At 42.6% G+C, this 23,201-nt stretch overlaps 1 protein-coding gene across 3 annotated transcripts in view; it reads right to left on the bottom strand.

Annotated features, from left to right (window-relative positions):
• The window catches only part of DIP2C (DIP2 acetate--CoA ligase C (putative)), a 421,153-nt gene that overhangs the window by 18,894 nt on the left and 379,058 nt on the right, over positions 1–23,201 (bottom strand). For 2 of the 3 annotated variants that reach the window (XM_084859249.1, XM_084859250.1), the window contains 3 exons: positions 19,080–19,248; positions 15,827–15,997; positions 5,941–6,002 (listed from right to left, as the gene is read on the bottom strand). In XM_084859249.1, the coding sequence (XP_084715375.1) occupies positions 5,941–6,002; positions 15,827–15,997; positions 19,080–19,248 (402 nt within the window). Of the gene's footprint in view, positions 1–5,940; positions 6,003–7,813; positions 7,844–15,826; positions 15,998–19,079; positions 19,249–23,201 lie in introns of all 3 variants that reach the window. The other variant, XM_084859248.1, reaches the window with a different exon arrangement.

Genomic DNA, 23,201 nt, shown 5'->3' with positions numbered 1-23,201 from the left:
TCACGAAGAGTCGGACACGACTGAACGACTGAACAACAAATACTCACTGTCGTTCATTTTACTCTTTTCTTATTTCCCCTGCTCCTCAAATTTTTCTGTCCTATTTTCATACTATGCTATTTTTACACACATACTTCTCTGGTTGATGTGCCATGTTTCTGAGCATTTTCTGAGACTGTTCAGGTCTACACCCACATGCTTTTTATAATGCCATGGGCATGCCAAATAATACAGATTGGGAAAAGAGCAGGCATGTCTGAAATGTGATTCATGCACCCACTGCTGTAACGGTTGCATGGATCATATCCGGTAATTATCAAGAGAAATAGACCCAATAACAGCATTTTCTAGCTCCCAAACCAATGCCTCTCTACTCCAATCTGTCAACTGAAGGATTAGAGAGAGATGCTGTAGCAGTAGTTACATACCTAGTTATTCTAAGACCCTGAGCAGCAATTCATTCTTTACAGGGACCATGTTTTGAACTGACCAAAAGCTAAAAGGGCCAGTTTCTCTCTCTTGCTTCTGGTGAGTCACTGGCAAAGGGTTCCTTATCCTCTTTTTCTAGTCCATGAATAGAAACTGTGGCGGGGTTTTTGGCAAGACCCTTCTCTTATGTACCTTGCCTGCTGCTCCAACACATCCTCAGTTTCATTCAAATGGGCTAAGACTCCTTCACTTGGTAATTAGGACAAACAGGGGGTCACCCCACCCACCCCAGTTTCCCTTTTAACACAAATGTGGGAGGGGGTGAGTTATTAATCCTTCCCATGGATTCTCCTCTGCAAATGCCCCCTCCTGCCAGTCTTAATATACTGTTGTCTCCCCATCCTGACAGGCACTGAGGCCAAAAGGAACCCCAAAGCAGGAAAATATCAACCATGGGGTAAGGGGGATATGCACTGGAGAATCCAAATGCATGGGAAGGGTTAAGCACTACTTTTTACGCAAGTCACCATGGGAGGGCTTTGGCAGCATAGAAATACTGGCAATAAATAAGACAGACAGACAGACAGACAGACAGTCTGAAGGCACATGAGGCAGCCACCTTGCTGAAGCTAAGCAAGTCTGGGTCTGGTCAGTGCTTGGAAGGGAGACTACCTAGGAATCATATGTAGCCACCTTGAGTTCCACAATGGAAAAAAGGTGGGAAATAAATAAATAAATAAATAAACAAACGCCCCACCTCTGATCCTCCGTTGCATCATTCATGCAACTAACAAACTACTAGACACATGGCTAGGAAATGCGTTTGCTGATACAACATGTGGTTTTGCTTTGTGCTCTACAGTAAAGGGAGGCCTTTTCTGCTGTTCCCATATGGGGGAATCACCCTTTTGTCCATGATCTGCTCATGCAACACAAGCTAGATGAGGTGTTTGGGGTGGGGAGGGGAGGGATCCTTTGGATCCAGTCGCTAACCTGAAGACTAAGGGTTGGATTCAGCTTTAGTCATACTTAGACGAGACCCACTGAAATTAATGGGAATCAAATTAGTCACTTACTTAAGTCTCATTGTTTTTACTGGCTCTCCTCTAAGTATGACCAAATCTGGAACCAACCCCTTGTGGGCTGGATTGAACTCTCGGGTAGCCAGTTGCCTACCTGTATTTTAAAATTATTGTAATGAGATTGGCATCCTTGTAGGGATCATATTATTTCCTGGCTTGTAACATAAACTCAAACAGTTCGTAATGCTCAGCTGTTTTAAGGAATGAGCAGCTGCTTTCCCAAGAATTCTCTCGGATTACATCCAAGATGGCATACATCTGCACTTCTCTTTCCTCCTTTGCACCTAATGTTGGAACACCTGCAGCATTAGAAAGAATGTCAGGTGCCCTGGAAACTACATGTCCCAGGGTCCTTGTGCCTGCGATGGCACTCAATGTGCCATTATCGCTGACAGTTAAGCGGGATGGGAAGGAGTGGTAGAAGGATGATAGGGAGGCACTTGGACTCTATTGTGCTCTCCATGTTGTCACTGGAAGCGCAACAGGTCCCAGAATTCAGAACTGGGCTTGGGGAAAAATGGAAGTATTTTCCAAATTTGGGGGAAATTGATCAGTTTGCTGAGCCCAATTTCAAACTGAATGGGGTGCAGGGGGTGAGTTCACCCATCAATAATTACAATAGACCCTCAAATATTGCATTTAATTGTTGCTAAAATAAAACAATAACTTCCTTCTATTCAAAGTTAGAGCTGAAAAATGTTTGCTATCTGAAGGCTTGAATTAAACTACTATGCATAGGAAATGGTCTAATTCGTACACCCTTTTTACTTTCCTTTGATAAAACGTGGATCTTTAATTATATGAATGAGACCCAGCACCCTTGGGTGTCTTCTTCAGGAGTAACATTTACAGCAGTGCTGAGCAACGTGCAGGCCACACACTCCCCCCCCCACCTTTTTGGCAGCACCCCACCCCCATTCCTGAATTTGCCACTGAAAGCAGCAGCTGAAAAGGGGTGATTTCCCCTTGTATTAAGGGAAACAAGCTACACTTTGACAATAAAATTTGGCAGTTCAGCAGCAAAACGGGAAAAACCACAACTTTTTGGCTGCCACGTCGAATTTTGCCAGCATGGCTGAGGGGAGGGTGTGGCACTTGGTGGGTTCTGCAGGGAAGAGAATACATTGGCCCCCGGAAGCTGCCCACCCCTGATTTATAGCATTAAAGCCTCCTTTCACTACCACCAGCATGTTTCTACACTCCTTCATTTTCTGGGATGGGTGGGAGAGAAAAATCAGCACAGCACTCCTGCCCGACTAACCTACTGAGCCATTTGCTGCATTCCAGGCCAGAGCGCTGAGTAGCTTGTTGCATATTTAATGCTCTCCAGTCTTTCCTAATGCATTTTTGCTGAATTCAGCACATGCAGACACATGATTTAAAATCCAATAAAAACGTTAACAGGATCGACGTTCTGGGAAAGAACGAAGCAGCGCAATACTAAGCTGAACGTGCCACACAGCAGATTGCAAAGAATGCACTCTGCCTGAAAGAGTCTTGAAGGGAGAGATCAGTAGCCAGAAGGGCCCTGAAGGGAAGCCTTTACTACAGTATCCCAGCAGAGACCTGTTTAAAGTTAACAGGAGCTTTTCTTAGTGTTCTCCCCACGTTAAAGGGGGAAGGGGGAGCTGCAAGCATCCCTAGTTCTCTCTAGTTATTAGTATTTATTAGTTGTGATGGTTCACAAAGTTTAGATGCTTAACAACTGTTACAAAGTTTAGGGCTTTAGGGCGCAATCCTATGCCTGTTTAGACAGACTTTTCTCTGTCTAAACATGCATAGGATTGTGCCCTTAGATGCTTAACAACTGTGTTACAGATCCCCTTTCCAGGGCCAGACCAAGATGCCTTGCTACTTGAGGAGAAAGACAAGATGATCTCCACACACACACACGTATCCAAAGGCTGGCCAGATTGGCAACTGAATCTACTTAAAAACAGGTGATGGGGTCTCTCACCTGAGTGAAGCAGGCCTGTTCTAATTATGGAACTCGCTTCCTAGGGAGGTTACATTAGTCTCTTTGGAGCTGAGCTTGCAATGGGCAACACATTCATGTTCCATTCAGCATCCTTAATAAGGGACTGATACCTAGTTTTACTCCTTTTGAGGTGCTATTTCTTCATTATTAATGTTGTTTTGTTGTTTCAAATGGTTTTAAGGCTTGTTATGTGCAGTGCCATATGGGCCTCCTGGACAAAAGGTGGTCTCTAAATGTTCTAGTTAATCAATCAACACAAATTCTGCCCTCCAACACTTTCCTGTCACTCCCTGCTCTCTAGCAATGCTGCCTGAGGTGGTCATCTCACTATGCTTAATGGTAGGGCTGGCCCTTTCTGCACCGCTATGCCATTTTATTAGATAGAAAGAGCGGAGCCCCAAAGACAGGATCCGGGTTCGTGAGGCATAAATAAACAAAGTGTTAAATAGACTACTGGCTGCAAATGGTAAGAAAGCACTCTTCACTGGATAATGGAACATAAAGAACCATCACACCACAGGAAGCTGTGTGTGTGTGTGTGTGTGTGTGTGTATGCACACCATGAATACTAAAAACAGAAGAACCGAAGGCTTGCCTTCTTCCTGGCTATTACCACTTTTCTGTATGCTGAGCTTCCTCTCACCTTTCAAAGATGGAGATACATAATCAAATATGTACCGTCTACAGTTAGCTCACGACTGCTAAATTTACTCAGGAGCCTTTGGTGAGGGACTGTATGGAAGTCTTTCTAAGAAAATAAATACTGCGCTGCCCCTTTCATTTTTGTGCCACTAGAACTGAAATAACAAAATGCTTACTGAAACACTGATTTAAGTAAACATATATAATTATCCCACAATATCATGGTAAGGATTCATAATTACTGTAGCTACACGAGTGAACACTCCTCATCGGTGGGTTACAAGGCAATTTGTCCAGCAAGATCCATTTCCCACATCAAAGGCCTGCCCCACCCTTCATTTCAAGTTTCAAAGGACACCTAACCCTTTGAATGATGTTCTTCCTGGAAGTAAAGGAGGCTGAAGTACTTGAAGAAAAAAGATGCAGAAGATTCTTTGCCTACAGACTTTAGATTAGAGGCTGAGCAGATTTCAGGCTTGTGGGATTTAAGCTAGAGCCCACATCCTCTCTGGGCCCACCCTAAGTACCACTTCAATTGGGCACAGTCTTAGGCATTTGACACATATGTCCTAGGCACCAGCTCTCTTCATTTATGATGAAGTAGATCAGAAGGGGTTGGAAGGTTTTTTGCCAAATACTATGCTTTTGTTTGTCAAGGAGAAGGTAAATGAAATAAAAAAGTTAAACTTTCCAACACACATACATTTTCGAAATTCACATTTCTTTCCCAATTTGCTGAGCATAGTCTGCACATCTGCCTTCAACGTATCACTTCTGTTAGGGCCATGTCACATGTTTTCTGAGCGCTCAGTCAATGCAGGCTTTATACTCATAGAATACACAACAATCCCCCCAACAAATTCACTCATTGCTGTTGTGAAATCACGCAAAACAAATACACCCCTCAAGGAGACTTGACCTGCTGCTCTATTTCCATATGCACCTCTTATGTGTTCAATCACACACACACACACACGAATGGAGCTGGCTTTGCACGGGTTCTTAGCTTGATACAGTGAAGCCTTCAAGGAAATGCACACAGTTGTCAAAGTTGTACACAAGTCCAACTTTTAGCAGTTGGACATAACAACTGTTAGTACCCCTAGGCATAGTCCCTGCCATGGTGCTCCCTTCTAACCCCGCCCCCAGAGACAGGTTGGCCCACTCCATATGGCGGGGGGGGGGGGGCTGCCCCACAGTAGAGGGGAGGGAGAAACCAAATATCTCTGTCTCTCAGCATACTAATTTCCACTGACTTCAAACTGTATCAACAGTAAAGCCATGTACTGGTTAGGAAAGTCTGCCCCTAGTGACTGGAGATGTTACTAAAAGCTTCAACTACATGGACAGATTAAAATTAATTAAAATTAATGAGTTTTATAAACAAAATAACCCCAAGATGAACACCCCAAGGGTCCCCTTAATATGCATGCCAGTTTCAGGTGGCTAGGTGTCACAGGCTTGGCACAATGGCACTGACAGATGGACAGACACACAGTCTCTTTTATTTTCTCTCTCTCTCTCTCTCTCTCTCTCTCTCTCTCGATAAATAGTTAATATTCAGTTTTTAAAGTTGTGCGCATCATCTTGAGTGTACAATACATCTTTGTATTGCAAGGTGTGGGTATAATTTGGAAAAATAAAGGAATAGTCGTTTAAATGCTTTTTTCTTTTCTCTTTTTAGATTTGCTTTCTACTTCTGAGGAAGGGGTGACAGACAAGACAGTTATCTATTTGTATTTTCTCCTTGCTAAATACTGTATACATTTTCCAGCTTTGAATATTGCAGTATTGAAACAAAAAAATTACCTGTCATGTCTGAGGGCCCTCATGTCGACATACACAGTGGTTGGATCTGGCCCAGATGTTCCCTGCAAAAGAACACTTTTTAGTTAGCACTCCACATCGAACAGGCGTTCTGCATTTTACTTACCATTGCAGTTAATAAAGAAAACCCATATTAGAATGGTAAAAACGTTGAATGTATTAGTATCAAGAGGACAGAAATCTAAACATACCTTCCTTGGCATACACATTAACCTGTTGGTTACAAATACACATTTCCAGTTGCCTGTCTTATTGAAAGCTAGTGTCAATGTAAAACTCGTGGAAGGTACACAAGTTTGGCAAAATATAAAGGAAGGCAGAATCAGCTGAAGACACATAGTTTTTAATGGTAGAAGCAAGCAGTCAAGTGGGAAGCATGGATTGTTTGAGACACTCACACATGCAAAGGGCTGATTTAAAACTGATGGTATTAAAGAGTAGGACATGTGATATTAACAGATATGGACTGAAGAAGTATAAGCAGTTATTCTGTTCCTTTTTAAATTATCCTACTGTATTTTAGTAATAAGTATTATTAATTTTTCAGGTAAGTTCTTCTAAAAGTAAATAGTCTAGTCATTTGAAGCATCTCATCCAGTAGATGTCACCACCTATGCCCTCTCTCCCACCATTTAACTCCACAATAGTCCTTGTCTTGTCCAAGTGCTTAAACTCCTACAGAGAGCTTTCTTCTGTTTTTGCTATCACTTGACTGCTGCAAAGCAGAAAACTGGAAGAACACAGTTTATAGAATCAGACTAAGTGCCATGTACTACAGTCCCGTCTAACTATTGGGATTAGAAACCAGATGCATCAAACACATTGCTTTCTAAGAAGCTTCAGGAGATGCTGCAACATCAGTTCTGCACGTTTCTCTGTGCCAACACGTAAGAGCCACTTCACCCATTTGTGGGTGCTTTAAGTGTACAGTGTATGCCTAAAAACATGTGAAAAATATGTGTTTGGAGAAAGGGTATATTCTACAGGTACACTAGTCAGAGAGCTTTAATTGACTCCTTGTGAAGTGTATGGCAAACCTGAGTTTGGATCTATGCAATGGGCCTCGAGTTCCTCGGCTAGCAGGGAACAACTGCTCTGCCAACACAACATTAGGATGCAAGGATCTTATACAGATAGGACAGAGGCTGACTATTCACCACACAGGGAGGGTTAACAAGAAAGAACACTGTATTCCTGGGGGGGGGGGGTTGTGGTGCTTTCTGGCAGTTTATTTTGTAAACATTCGATACCAAAGAGGGCATGAGACAGCTATAAACAAGTAACATTTATCAAACACCGATCAGCATCCCACCACCAAGACAGCAGGAGAGAGTTACGGGAGAGGCAACATGCATAGTAGCCACTTCAGCTTGTTATAAAGCCAACACAAGACACAAATCCTATCTGGCTGGCGTGGAGGGTACGGTTTCCAATGTGCTAATAGACTCAGCAGTGTAACAGACTAGTGCTGAACGGAGAAGCTCATTTCAAGCATCGTTAATGGAGCTGGGGGTGGGGGTGGAGTCGATCTGTAATTACCACCTTAGGAAATGTTTTCATAGTTGACCAGAACCAGTTTATAGAAATCAATTCTGATGGCTTAAACATTAAAGCTAAACCTATTTTGTCGTTTGTTTAATTTCAAGCGTGTTAATGAAACGATGGCTAACTTTGGATGAAGATGGAATCCGGATCAAAACTAGAGGCGACTTCCCTTCCCCTCTGTGCACAAATGTCAGTGTGGAAGGGTTATGACAATGGGCCCCCCGCACAAAAGATCTCCAGACTCCATCTAGTCTGTCCCACTGTTAGGAGCGGAAAGGTGGATATTTTAGGGAACACGAAAATCCCCTACCTGCTCGGCCAGTTTCCCCAGCCTGTGTGGCTACAGCAGCAGGAACAGGAGGGATATGGGGGAAAGGAAAGACAGTAACACATGAAAAATAATAAAAAGAGGGAATGGAAGTTGGGGGGAAAATAAAGAGGATAATGCAAAAAGCAGGGAGTAAAATAAAAGGAAAAACCATGTCAAATACAGGAATCTTATAAATTAAGCCATTATACCATTTAAAGGTTTAAAAATGAAAAAAAAATGAATGTCAACATTTTAGTAGAGCCAAGAGACTGTAACAGACTTGCTGACCTTAGACATACAGACTTAAGCAATTTAAGAGACAGTATAGACAATATTGTTAGTGGACAGCATGTGCCGAGAACTCACTCCATCTTTCAAGTGAAACTTAAGGAAAATGCTACAGTCTCTCTCAGCATTTCCGAAACATTTGAGGGACATAGAGGCAGCCCTTGGGGGAGGGGAGTAAAATTAAAAAGGCACACTATTTTTACATCTGAAAAGGCTGTGTGTGTGTATAAGAGCTCCTGGCCCTCAGAGAAACCCAGTGCCCTCCCGTTTCTGTAGGAGTCACTGTTCTGAGCATGCCTTCTGTGTCTACGTAATTCTGCAGTGGGAGGACTTATTAAGCAGCCTCACTATCTGTACAAAGACCGTGAAAGGCCCGTGTTCTATGAAAGTTTATTGGAAGGAGCAATGAATCTTGCAAAGCTGGAATGCGCAGCCTCCTTTGCGGATGGGCGATTTGGGCTCGCAGAAACCTTCCACTAAAAATATATGGTACATTAGCAGTTTCATCATGATAGATCAGTGTGCTCCCTGATATAAATGCTTGGGAATTACTGTCCTAGCTAGTTTCAGAGCCATGATAGTGGTGCGAAGAGGTTTCTGTGCTGTCCCAGTGCTTTTGCAAAAACAACAATGAAAAAGTATATGGAACTACTTGTTCTCCTAGGGCAGGGGTGCAAAACCTGCACCCCACCCCAAGGCCTTTACTGTGCCCCCACAAAGTTGCCCTGGCCTAGAGATGTCAGAAGCATCTGTCTGGGGGTGAAGCTTGCTGAGCTTTAGTCACCTTGGCCCCATGGACTTCGGCTCGCTTTCCCGCAAGCTGGCCTAACTCAATCTGCATCAAGTCATGCCAGCTCACAGATTTCTAGGTTTTTTTAAAAAAAAAATCTGTGGAAACCAATCTGAGCAAATTATGGTCAAAAATTGTGTCATTTGCAGAAATTGCAGGTGCAGTTTGCACAAATTGCTGCAGTTTGTACAAATTGCTTTTTATGCCCCCCACCACAACACCGAGAAAGTTCCCAGATTTCAGGAAAAAATCCCTGGGTCAGCTCGCAAATGCAAGCTGTGTTGGGGGCACCTGGGAATCTGTAGGTCCCAAAACAGGCTGGATTTCCCAGCGACGTTCATCCCTACCCTGACCACCACCCGTGAATTTCACTCTCCCAGTGATTTCACAGCTGCTTGCACTCTCTACTCCTTTCCCAGAGATCCTGATATAGATCCTGATATAGACAGCCTTTTCTCAAGGCTGCTAGCGGCAAGCAAAGAGCAATTTATATCAGGATCACTGGTGTGTGTGTGTGTTTGTGTGACCTCCAAACCAGAGTCACATGTGGCTCTTGGGGCTGAAAAGGTTATGCACCCCAGTCCTAGAGCATTAAATAAAGCTACGCTACTCAGCACTGTTAAGCTATGATAAACACGCATATACTTACTATCCACCCCCATCCAGAAAGAAGCTCAACCTGCTCATAATACAATTGAATAAATCAGAGTCTTCTTCTATAAGCTGAATTATAGGAGAATTCAGTAACTCAGGACTCTTCTATATAAATAAAGGGCTGTGGCTGGACTGACTCTGTGGTGATGGGACCATTCAGGGAGATGAGACACGGTCTGGCACCCCAACTTACTTTTCAACATGGCCTTTTGGCAAAATTAGTTGATAATCAGGGCCATAGGTCTTTAACTGGCATTATTAAGGTCCTATTGTGATGAGCACTTACAGGGACAATATGATGTAGTTCCTCCTGAGGGTAGTATCCAATGTTAGTCCTATGTAGAATAGACCTATTGAAATGAATGAGACTAAGTCACAACTAACTTATGTCCCATTCATTTCAATGGGTCTACACTACATAGGACTAACACTGGATACGACCCTGAACCAGTAAACCAATTTCTGGGCTGTACCTTTCCAGACTACAGGTGGGGCTCCATGAAACTTTATTTGCTGCCTATGGGACTGGCAATTGGGAGATCATTTGACACCAGCTTGGGTTAGATATGGCTCTGGGACCACTGTTTGATGATCCCTAACCTGTGGTGTTAATATAGTCCAATATATTTCGTGCACGCTTGGTTGTATGCGTACATATAAAGTACTGCACTTGAGCAGTCAAATATAGAAGAGTCCTGAGTTACTGAATTCTTCATACAACAAATGCCCTCCACAGAAAACTAGGTGTCAGGGAGAAAGGTTTGAGCTTAGCTTTCTCTCCGACATGCTAGTTTTCTATGTAGAGATCTTATTTTATCCTGATGGATCATTCTATCACAAGAACCCCCCACCTATAGTCTGAGAAGGTGTAGCCCAGTTACAGGATTGCCACCATGATGATAACTGAGCCATGAACTCGGCCAACCAGGGAACGGGGAGAAATTCATTCGGTTCTCATGTTAATGCAAATTTACCTAATGTCACACTTTCTAGCCCATATGCAAACCAAACCACAGTTATCTATTGAAATTTGCACTTCTCCCAATTTTGGAATGGAGTTCCACAATCAAAAAATGAATACAAAATGTGTATATTACAAGAAACTGCACACAAAAATGTGTATATTAGTGAAAATAATGTTAAAAATACATTGTATTAGGAAGATTACTTGCAGAAAATGTGTATATTAGGCAAAACTGCATTTGATAATGCACGTATTAGAAGCATACACAAAAATGTGTAACATTTTCATGCAAACTTAAAAAAAAATTCTCAGTGTTCAGAACAATCCAAACGTAACACTGAAACAATAAGAAATGGAAAGAAAGTGAAACTGCCAGATTCGTCTATCCCTACTACCAACCAATAGAGGATTCCATTCCCCAAATTAACATCTAGATTTCTCTGAAGCAATCTGCAATCGCATTTATAGTTATAGCTCATCCTAACATATAGTTCCGGGGATTACTGTCCTCTTCCTTCAGTAAGTGGTAAAGAATAAGGTGTCTGGTTCATTGGAGCAAAGGTGGCGCAGTGTGAGCTATTCCAGGAACCGCTGCTTCACTGTAAGGTTTCCAGGTGGCTTGTGTCAGACCAGTCTGGTGGGTTTCAGTTTCACTCCCAAGCCAACACCCCAATAACTTACCAAGGAACACAGTGGGATTCAAAGACAGCAGAGTAACTCACACAAGTTTAAGTAACCACACCAACCCTATTATTATTATTATTATTATTATTATTATTATTATTATTATCATCACTGTGACATTATTCACTTACATCCCCACTGCCTGAACAAAAGAGCAGCAACATATGCTCACTCTATATTATCTCCACCAGAGCAGATCAGCTGGTCCTACTGTCACTCTCTCTCCCCCACCCCTTCCCTGGGAAGAGGAGGGTTAGGTTGAAGATGGAAGCCCCTCCTCACAAAAAGCAGGGATTTTATTTGCACTCCGGGAGAGAGCCGAGGACAGGAAGGCCTGGAGTGCTATGGTCCATGGGGTCATGAAGAGTCGGACACGACTTAACGACTGAACAACAACAGCAGCCTGAAAAAGCTGTTAACATGGGATGGCACAGAAAACAGAGATGAGCTACACAAGGCTCTGATAGTCAGCACTGCTCCCAAGGAAAATAATGCTGATCCTTATCCAAAGCTAATGTCCAGCCCCATTTCCCCTCCGTGATATCAACTTCATCATCACCGTGCCTATCAAAAGCTATTCAAAGAGCTGGCATATTGTGTTTCCGTGATGCAAAAAAAAAAAGGTACGTGTATATAAAATTCATTCAGATAAATATATCTTGCATTAACAAGTTGTGTTTTCTCAGTGAAGGAACTACAAGGTTACACATGTGAACAGGAAGGTACAATATCTTCACTATATGAAGCTTCCTTACACTAAGACTCTTAGTCCAGACAGCCCATTATTCTCGATTGCAGGGGTGTTGAAGCTCAGGCCCATGGGCCAAATCCTGTCTGCCTGAGGTCCCAGCCTGGCCCTCTGGGGTTCCTCGGATAGCCCCACCCCCTTGCCCTGACCACGAATCATTTGGTGGTTTCCTGGCTTTTGTGCAGTTTTTTCTCCCCCCATTCTAAAAGGTTGAAATGTATCTCCTAAGGCTCAGTTACTGGCAGTAAAAGCTTTAAGCTAAAATATGCTGGTATCTTTAGTATTTTTGGCCTTGCCCCTTTTGCTGCACACCACTGGAGCGCGGCCCCCAAGAGTTTCTCCAAAATGGAATTTCGCCCTCAGGCTGAAAGAGGCTCAACACCCATGCTCTATTGTGACCCTCTGCCAGAGGCCATTCCTAGCTCTGCTCCTAGAAACCATTCAACTGGATATGTGAAGGAGTGAACACAGGACCTTATGCATGTGGAGTTGTGTATGTATACTTGCATCTAAGCTGGTGTGTAAGATTTACAAGCACACTCAGCTCTGGAACAATCATTGTAACCTACAACATGGTTCATAGCAAATTTCTGTGATCAATCTAGTGTCCTGGGTAATCAATCAATACTGTTGAAAAAGACAACTGAAAGGGAGCTGTTCTGGATGGTAGTACATCCATACTGTGTGACTGCTTTAAGAAGTTCTCTGCAATGCAGTCCCTTCCTCCAACATTATTATTTCCACAGAGAACTATGGTGTTCAATATAGTTTGCCATATTAATGTTGCCAAGACAGTGGTCACAGCTGTGATGGTTTCCATAGTGGGAACTCTTCAGCTTCATGGAGATGAACCACTAACTAGCTAACAAGGCAAGTTCATCCCATCTGTCATTGCCTCTCAGAGAAAGGAATTATTTTAAGTGCAGCATTCAGATACAAATCTAGAAAAATACCCAGATATAGCCATAAATACGTACTTCTGTGGGTGTGTATCTGATGGGTACAGTTAGAACAATGCTTCTTCTCACCAATGAACAGAAATACAGCACAGTGCTACCAGAATGCAGAAGCTGACATTTCTTGGATAGACTCATTAGTATCAAAGCAAACGTATTTCTTTAAGTGAGAACTTGCTCAACACAAAGAAGGACTCTATGTTCTCGATTACTTTATAGATATGTGGGCAGAGTACTAATTGCAAAATTTCAGACTGCATGCATCTAACTTCAAAGGCTTCAAATGAGAATAAACTGGTTGACATAGGTAAAACGAGCAGAATTTGCATCCTTGGTAGACTCCCTAACTCAGCCTTCCCCAAACTGGCACCCTCCAGATGTGACGGACTGCAACTTCCATAATTCCCAGCCAGTATGGCTAACTTGAATGCCCATGAAATGTTTTTGAGGCCAGCACTCTATCAGTTCGTCTAATACGTGCCCTCCACATTGCTCTGCCACCAGGTAAGAGGCCATGCTGGGTACCAAGAACTATGATACTGCTGGATGAACAACAAGAGAGGGTGGTATCCTCTGTGCATTCCCTTTTATTCTATAGTTGGGGTCAAAAACATTTAGAGCCAAGCCCCAACCCTCTACTATGCAGCAATAGGGGAAGGGGGAAAAGAATCAGGTTCTGGATCTCCCTGGATTGTATCACCTTACAATGAATGAAGAGCAGGGGTGGGTAACCTGCAGTCTGAAGGCCGCATGTGGGCCTTGGCCCACTTTGCAAATCTCACCCGCTTTGGTTTCACCCACGGCTTACATGTGGACCACAACAGGTTTTGGCCAAGGCAATGTGGAACCAGAGAAGAAAAAGGTTCCCCACCTCTCATGCAGAAGAATAAACTCCTATAGCAAGACCACCATTGATATCTTGTATATCCTTCACAAGGGGGAGGGGCTTCTCGGTAGTGGCCCCCCATTTATGGAATAATCTCCCTGACGAGGCCTGCCTGGTGGCAACATTGTCATCTTTTTGGCGCCAGGTTAAAACTGCCCCCTTCTCTCAGGCATTTGGCAGCATATAAGGAGTCTCTTTGATTGTCCCTGGCTTGATTGTTTTAAATTGTTTTAGATATATGTTGTTGTTGTGTGCGCTATTTGCTCTACGTCATGACGTGAATGGTTTTATACTTTATATAATGTATTTTAAAGGGTTTTTTTAATTTTTGTGAACTGCCTAGAGAGCTTCGGCTATGGGGCAGTATAGAAATACAAGAAATGAATGAATGAACAAGAAACATTTTATAAGAACAAATGCAATATCCCATATACACTCTGAAATGGTACAGTTGAGGTAAAACTGTACCATGTGCTCTCTCTGAATGATTTGGCTCTTGAGCATGGCCAAACAGGAAGTTGGAAGTTAGAGAAGAACATCTCCAGACTACAGAGCCAACAGGTAGGAACAGAAACAGTTATGAACCTACAATAAATGGTAAGAAACCACTGGAAAAACTTCCAAGAGAGGCAACTCCTTTACATGTGTAAAAATAAAATGAAACAGAAGCAGCATCAGAAAACAGTGACGGGATTAGGTGAAGTTCTGCCTTGAGTGCCATGTTTTGGTACAAAGGCAGGGTACAAATAAAATATAAATAAATAAAATAAGTTCCCAAGAGCTCATCTCTTGAAGAACAAAAAAAGAATGACTCCATTCCCCTACCCCACCCTACCCCCACAAAGAACATTTCAGTCGGACCTGATGTGGCTTTATGACCTTTTTGGTAAGAAAAAGCCTTCTCATTCATCATCAGCCTGAGGCTTGCCTCTCTGGGGTGTTTTGGTTTTTTTTTTTTTTTTAAATCTCATCTCCACATGTCATGTTAAGATTATTTTTCTAGACTGCATTTTTAGATCAGTCACCAGTGTTTGGTTTGATGGAAGAGTTGGCACGTGCATGTATGTGCATGAAGGCAGGGCTGGTGCCAGCCTTTAGTGGCCCCTTGGCAGGGAGCTGCTAATCCCTCTTCCCCAGCAGTGCTGCTGCCGCTGCCACCAGTAGCTGCCCACTGCAAACTGCAGCCGAGTAGCATCTTGGCTCCCCTTCAAAGAGCTGTAGCCATATGCCATGTCGCAAGAGTACTTTAGAACCTTTTAAATGAAGAACCGAGATGTTATTTTTTTCGAACTGAGAGCCGCCATAGGCATGTGGCTAAAGGACTGACTGAACTCTCACCTCTCCCATGACCTCAGTAGGTGGCCTTAAGCAAAATAGTATCCCTGAGCCCCAGTCCCATAGCTGCAATATAGGAACAGTAGTACAGATCTACATTATAAGGTTGTTGTAAGGATTACTGTAATAATGCATGCAAAGAGCTATGAACACTTTAAGCTGCTATACAAATCCTTAGGATGACTATTAGATTCTGCCAGTTTTGATTGAAGGTTTAATATAGACATTTCATCTATCTTTGACACAAGCTACGATAACTTCAATAACAAAAACAAAAGTGATTTTAAGCCAAGTGGTTCATATTACATGCAGAAGACAATTACATGTCCATTTCCAGTTACTATTCTACACACAGGAAGAAATTGATTTTGAGACATTATACATAAAGCACTTGGAAGGACAGCTATGCCTACATTAATAAGGCAGACTTTTACAAGGTACAAATTAAGGAACAATCATACAGACTTTATTTTTACTCCATTGGTTTTTAAGTCCAGGGCAGAATAAATGCTACAATGTGATGTGAAGACTTTATGGAAAATGCTCTTTAACAAAAATACAGAAAAAAAGAATATTTCTTGCAATATGAAAGAAGAACATTAAGTACCTCACGCATTGGTTAAACAAGCTCTCTTGTGTGCAAGAATGGCATTTTCTTATAGGAAGGGATGCTTTTAAGATTGTTGTCAGGAAAGGAGAATGTCTTACCTGCAAACATATAGCCAGGTTAACTCTGCAGCCGAATGATGTACTGACAGCCCTGGGGTGTAGGCCCAGATCTTTAAAAAGCTTTGAAAAAGACTGTGTCAGAGCAATACGGGGTCGTTCTTCTGCCACGACCACACACGTTCGCACTCTTGAGAGGTCCAGCCCCCTTGCCTGGAAAGAAGGTACAGACTCAAGTTATCCCAAGGGAGATGCTGGCATTTTGTCAGATTATTTCAGCCATTTTGGAGCTGGAAAAGAAGCATCCAGTGAGATGAAGTGTCCGTTAAATAGCAGACTAAGAACCAAAAACACCTTTCTAAAAGGTATGGGAGGGGAGGGAGTTATTAACTGTCTAGCTGTGTATTTCTGATCTCAGACCTAGAAGAGAGAGGTGAAGAGAGGCAGAACAAAGTTTGTATTGTGCAAGAACCTTATTTTGGGGAAAGGGGCGTATTATCAACAACATACATTAAGGAGTGGATAGAGTTTATTATTTTTAGGCTACCCTACTTTGTTTCCTTAAGCCATCCAAATATAATTTTTAAATTGTGCACTCTTTAGGGACAGATATGGATACTGATGAAATGGCTGTAAGCTGCCCTGAACTCATGGTATAGGGTGGGATAATAACTATAATATAACCTCCTTGTTAGCCGCTTTGAATATAGTCTTCACAAAAAGGAGTATTAAAATTCTAACAAATAAAAGTGTCAGGACTGCTTAGAGGTCTTCTCTTCTGCAACAAAACCTAAACCTAATGCCAGTTCAAGTGGGAGACAGAAGGAAAGCATATCACAGAAGTGTGAAGCTGCTTGAAGCAATGCATTGGACGCTTGCATTTCTGGGATTGTTTATTCATTTAATTAAATAGTTTTTATCCTGCTTTTCCACCTAGAAGACGCTTAAAACAGCTTACAGTAAAGTATTACAAACAGGTATCCAACAATATATTGGCCTCATTCAGATTATAGTTTACTGTTATGTGACGGAGCCTGAGCGAGCTCTGTGCATGCACACTTCCCTCCTCTTCCAGTGTGGCCACAAGATCACTTCCGTTTTCAACGGCATTTATTGTAATCTCTGAACTGTGGTTACTCCTAACTATGGTTTCCCATGGTTTATGAAACTGGCTTTTTTCATAAATCATAGTTAAAAGGACCAGAAGCTTAGGGCTGAGACACAACACTAAACTGGTTAATTGAAAATGGAAGGGAAAGCAACCAATCTCCTCCTTGCTGCTGCATCAGAAAAGAAGAGGGGAAGTGTGTGTGTGTGTGTGTGTGTGTGTGTGCATGTGTGGTGTGTGTTGGGGGGCATGGGGCTCACTCAGGCTTACTCGTGTAATGCTAAACCATTGTCCTAATGAGGCCAGTATAGTCATTTGGATGTGGTATACATCCAAGCAATACGTGCTAAATTTAAATTGAATATGGATGTAAGGCAGGGCGCATGAGCAATTTTTCTCAAAGGTCTGCTTGTCTCCCAAATATGTATTTTATTAAAAATGTATATGCCAGTGTTCCTCCAAGGCACTCAAAGTGGCTTGCCTATGGCTCCTAGGTGGTCTCTCAACCAGGCAACTTACAAAAGCAGACCTACTTAACTACGAGGATTGAACTCCATCATGTTCTGCCATTTTCTGGCCTCCCTGTTTGAAGCTCCTCCCCTCTAAGACCTAATTTCTTGCCTTGATTTCACACAGTAGGCTGGTTCGCACAACACGGCTGGCTCACCACGGATTATCTAACCCACAGTGAGCCACGGTGCGTGCCGGGTGACGTATTTGAATATGGAACTCTGAGGGGCAGTTGCCATGTTGTACGAACCCAGCCACCGAGAGCTGTTGAGGTTTAAACGACCCTTGCATAACCCTACAAAAAACCAAGAAGTTATGAGAGGGTTGTTTAACCCTCAAAAGCTCTCGGTGGCTGGGTTCGTACAACATGGCAACTGCCCCTCAGAGTTCCATATTCAAATACGTCACCCGGCACGCACCGTGGCTCAAATAACACTCCGGTGGCCAGGTTCACATGATATGAAACCCCAAGAGGGGGTTGCAGATTCAAAACAACCCCCAATGAACCCACCATATTATGCAAACCAGGTCTTTATCTTGAGGAGCAATCAATGCCTGTTGAAAAAGAAGCTTTCTGTGCTGTGCACTTTCTTCCTGTCTCTTCCAGGCCTATCGCAAAACATTTGTTGATATGAACATGGCTGCTACTATTGTATTTATTTGTGGAATGTTCACCCGTTTTTCCATTCCAATGAGGAACACCCAAGGTGGTTTAAAATCTTAAAGAACAACCACATAAAAACCACAACTAAAATGATTAACAATCCAATTTAAAAAAGTAACAGGGAGGCTAAGAAAATCAAAGAGAAAAGCAAAGAAAAGGTTTCACAGAGAGGCAAAAAGAAGACTTCACTTAGTAGCAACAGACCATAAAGGGATGGGGGAAGGAAAATGTCTTGCTGCAGGAAGTTCCAGACAATCTGGGTGGTGCCACTGAGAAGGCCCTCTCCACCCTCAATGCTGGCTAGGGAATGCTGGGAGATGTAGGACTTTTTTTCTGTCAAAACATGCATAGGATTGCGCCCTAAGAGGACCATCATAGTAGAAACTACTATTTTGAGTTTTATTTTACCTGGAAGCATAGCAGACATCAGGATAGGCCACAGTATTAGATTCTGGCTCAAGACTAGCTGAAGTAAGAGCACTTGCTGGGTCCCAGATCTAGTTAAGGGCCCATTGCTAGACACACCATATCTGCAGCCCCCTCCTCTGCTCATGGGCAACACACCCCTGCCCTCTACTACCCCCACCCCCCACCAAGGGGATCTACTTATCTGATGGCTCACAGATATCTAGAGCTGACCCTGTGCAGGCTGCACAAGCTACTAGTGGTATGTAATAGAATAAATCATGAACCACAACAAAAAATCTGCTTCTATAAATGTAGCCTGAATAGCAAAAACAAACACTGAAGATAAGCATCATGAAGCAAATTTACTTCACAACCCTGTGCTTTGAAAATAACCAAGGAACAGCAGGTGAGAAGCTTCCTAGAAAGAGGAATTCCACTAGCACTGCTGAAGTGCTAGTTTATCTCACTCCTTGATGTGTTTCTTCTCGCTGAATGTGTTATGAGTCATAACGCCGACATGTCAACACTACAAAAAGCAATACTGTTTGGCGGCAGGGAAGCAAGGGAAAAGGGAAGGGGGAAGAGAGAGCGCTGGAATTCCTCACCTTCAGAGATTCTGTTTGCGAACCAAGACCCTTGGTACAAAGCTCCATGACAGAGTAAGAGCAAAAAGTGTCTCTCACTTTGTACTGACTCACAGCCAGAAGCCAGAGAGCAGGCGTGGTCTCCAGTTCTGAGGGAGGAATCAAAATAGACTGGTGTCCCGAATAAACACTGCAAAGATATAAGATTTGTTAAACGCATGGCTGGAAATCTGTCTTGAGAGAAGAGAAAATGTAAAATTGAAAAGGAAGTTATTTTTCATGTCCTCTGTGACACAACACCGTACATTCCATAAGGTAGAATAAAAAATGACCAAGCAAAATCTATCAGGGGCTGCTTTAAATTTAGTTAAATGGAGGTCAGCTGACCTGAGTCAGGTAGTTATTTTGTCTAAAGCAGGCAAGACGATTTCAACAGTGCACTGAAGATTCTCTGATGGACTGCTGCTGTTGCCATTAATGGTCACTCTCTCATGGAATAGTTTCCACGCAACTAAGGTTTGAATATACCCTTACGTGTATCGCCAAACCTGCAGATCTTTAGCAAGTTGAATCATTCTTCCCTCCTCTGTGCTTGGATAATTCATGGGATGTCACTGGGAGGTTCGGCAAAACATGGCTCAAGTGAGCAACCAGTTCACACTGCCATGTGGTAACTGTTAACATCAACAGGTAACCTCATAGGAGGAACCATAGCTCAGCGGTGGAGCCTACACTTTGCAGAAGGTCCCAGGTTCAATACCCAGCATCTCCAGTTTAAAAGATCAGTAGCCAGTGATGTGAAGGACCCTGGGAGCTGCTGCAGGTTAGAATAGACAATACTGAGCCAGACGGACAAATAGTCTTATACCTGCCTTATACTAGGTCAGCTTCCTCTGTTCCTGTGTAGCTTGGCTTCTTCTGAAAATGACCACAGAATATCAACCATCATGGCTCTTCTTGTAACATAAGCTATTCTCACTACGTGAATTTTTAGGGCTGGTTCACACACACACACACGCTCACCACTTGATGACTGTGTATATACAGAGTGGCCCCAAAGTAGGTATACAGTATAGTTTATTTGCATTTTATTACACTGTTTATTACATTTACATTTGTTTAACACTGTTTAATCTCGTAAGTGCTCGAAATGTATTCCATTACATGACGTTTATTACATTTACATTTACACTTACTCTTCCCAGCTGTCATTCTGACTCCACCCACACATCTTCTACTCACACATTCTCTCCCCCTCCCATCAACATTCTAAACAACTGTATACCTACTTTTGGGCCACCTGGTATAGATGTGTGAATGAGTCACAGTTCAGACACCACAGATACAACTTTCAAATCACTTCAAATTACACAATTTTCAATGAAGTTCATAAGCAGTTGAATAATCAAATGATGAACGTGCGTTTGTGGACCAGCCCTACTCTATCCAGAGGAGTTAAATTTATGAGCTATTTGATCAAAATGGCAATGTGAATTGACTCTGGCTTCCTTAGAGAAGGTTCAGGAAGAGATTAGGAACAGCACACTAAGGGTGTAATCCAACGCATGTGTAGACATAAAAAGAGTCCTACAAGTCCCAGCATGGCTGGCTGGGGAATGCTGGGACTTGTAGTATTTTTCTCTTTCTAAACATGCGTAGGATTGCATCCTCAGGCTATGGGCTTGGAAAAGTTAGCCCTCTAGATAGCAGGAACGCTGCCTTATGCCTTATCAGACCATTGGTCCACTTAGCTCAATACTGTCTATACTGAGCAGCAGTATATAATATTTTTGGCTCCGCCCCTGCCCACCACTGGAACACGGCCCTCGGAAGCGTCTCCAAAACTGAATTCAGCCCTCGGGCTGAAAGAGGTTCCACACTTCTGCCACAATGCCAATGTTTACACTTTCTCCCAAATTCAGCATGTGAGCTTATCAATGGGAAAGTGTGCATTCTAGTTGTCAGTAGCTGCAACATATTTTTTATGAAGATTAAGTTAAAACAGCAGCATCAGCCCAGTCTACAAATAAAATAAATAACACTTTGGCAATAAAACAGACCTAAATTAAGTGAAGGCAAGCTGACCATTAAAGACCCAAGCAAATAAAAATGTCTTCACCTGGTGCCAAAAATACATCGGGGTTGGGGCCAGGTGAGCCTCTCAAGGGTGAGCATTCTACACCTGGAGCACCTTGACAGGAATTTTAGAATGCCCAAAGCAAAATCAATTTAGTAACTACTTGAATTAAATTATTAAGAAATGAGCTGCAAAGAAAATATGGGGGCGGGGAATCACACCACAACCAGTATTACATATTCAGCACAAACAGCTAAAAGTAAAAACACAAGTATCCATGAACTAACATTGGCCTGACAACTGTTGCTATGCCCCAGAATGCATCAATCTTTGACAAAGATCCCTAGGAAGTCCTGTTGGAGTGTGTGGCCAATTGAGAGGAATCTGGAGAATTTTCAATAGAGGTCTATTGCTCTGCTTTGCAAGGTTTCTTTTCATTATTATTTTATACCCTTTGGGGACATAAAATAAAAACAAAAACAAAACTTTGCAAAACCATGCAATATACTCAAGACTTACCAATAGGCCGGCTCCATGCCCCAAGTAGGTTTTCCTTAGTGGTTTGGGAGTCTCAGAATGTTGCATTCTGGGACATCACAGTGGAGCAGGCCAGCACAACTTCATAGCATCTACAACAGGGATAAGCGGTTAGATTTTTTTGGCTGCTTGTGCCCAGATTGCAACCCCTAGATAGCTAGGGATTCAATCACTCTTTACATTTCCATAGTAGTGAATGACACCCGTATAAGGTATCATTTCCCCAATCTGATTTTAATACTGATCTATGTTTACTTCAGATTTGTCTACATGATCAAGAGGTTAATCAGAGGCTTAAGAGAGATGAAAAGTGGGTAGGGCAGTGGAAGAAAGGAGCTCCTGCAATAGATGGCCTCAAGTTTGTATCATCTTTACATATGTAACAGGAAGGTATAGCTTGTTATCTTGGATATGCAGAGGTGTATGGTGTTCAGAATTCCCTTAGGAGGGCATGCTGACTTATGAATGATCCAAGACAATACACAAGAGTGAGCAGCTAACACACTCTTGTATTCTCTGTATATTAAAATGTTGGAGAGGAAGCGACCTGACAAGTAGTCTCTCCATGACAAGGAAGCCTTTGCTACCACTTTCACAGCAGTTCAGCAGAATTTAGAAAGAGCATGCTGGGTTCACCCTTCATTGGTCACAGGACATATAAACACACCAAGATAAAGTGCGGGGGGGGGCAGGGGGGAAGGGCTAGCACCCTCTCACACTCAGAGCTTTTCATGTTCTGATTTGTGGTCTGCACAAGTACCCTAATCTTAGCGATATTTTTACTAAACTGCAAAAACGCCACGTCAGTAACAACTGGTTGACATTTGTAAGGAGGTAAAATGACTTCAATTTCAAAGTCAGATTTTAAGATCCAAAATCTCTCAGGGACATTTCTTTCCATGAAGATGTATTTTTTAAAACCACTGCTGAAGTATCCAATAATCTGTCCAAATATTCTCCTTTTCCTCTGTTAATGCAGTATGGTCATTTGTGGAAAAATGAGTAGAGCAGCTATTTTAAAAAGTATAGCAGCCAAGTCCTCAACTGTGATGATCAAACTTTTTAGAAAATTCTAAGAAATAGTTTCTCCTTATTTCATGGAAGTTTTGAAACAGCACAAGCCAACAACTCAATGCCCTTGAATTCAGCCATTTAAAAGGCAGTTTATTTCCCTGGGATAATAACCAGATGAGATGGGGAGTGGGTTGTAGGGTCACACATGCCCCCTGCCCCACTCCCACACAATGAGAACAAGGTACTGAGTGATCATTTCTAGTGGATTCCTTCTATCTAATGTTCAAATAAATCTCCCTCATTTACTAGATACCCTCTCCTTGTAGTAAAAGGAACCAGGAGAAGGGCAAGACACGTGACATCTAGGCCCACTCCATATCTCACCTTGCTACAATCCTGTGGGCAAAGTGTTGCCTAAACAAGCCCAGGGCCCCCTGTTTCTAGTAATCCTATATACTAATATTGAGTTCATTCTCTGAGTATGGATCCTTCCACAGCCAAAACGTTTTTAAAAA

Source organism: Heloderma suspectum, chromosome 5, assembly GCF_057233095.1.
Source record: "Heloderma suspectum isolate Gila_16-S chromosome 5, 16-S_ref, whole genome shotgun sequence".
Lineage (NCBI taxonomy): Eukaryota > Metazoa > Chordata > Lepidosauria > Squamata > Helodermatidae > Heloderma > Heloderma suspectum.
The sequence above is the reverse complement of the archived record's forward strand: the minus strand, read 5'-3'. Positions and strand labels throughout refer to the sequence as shown.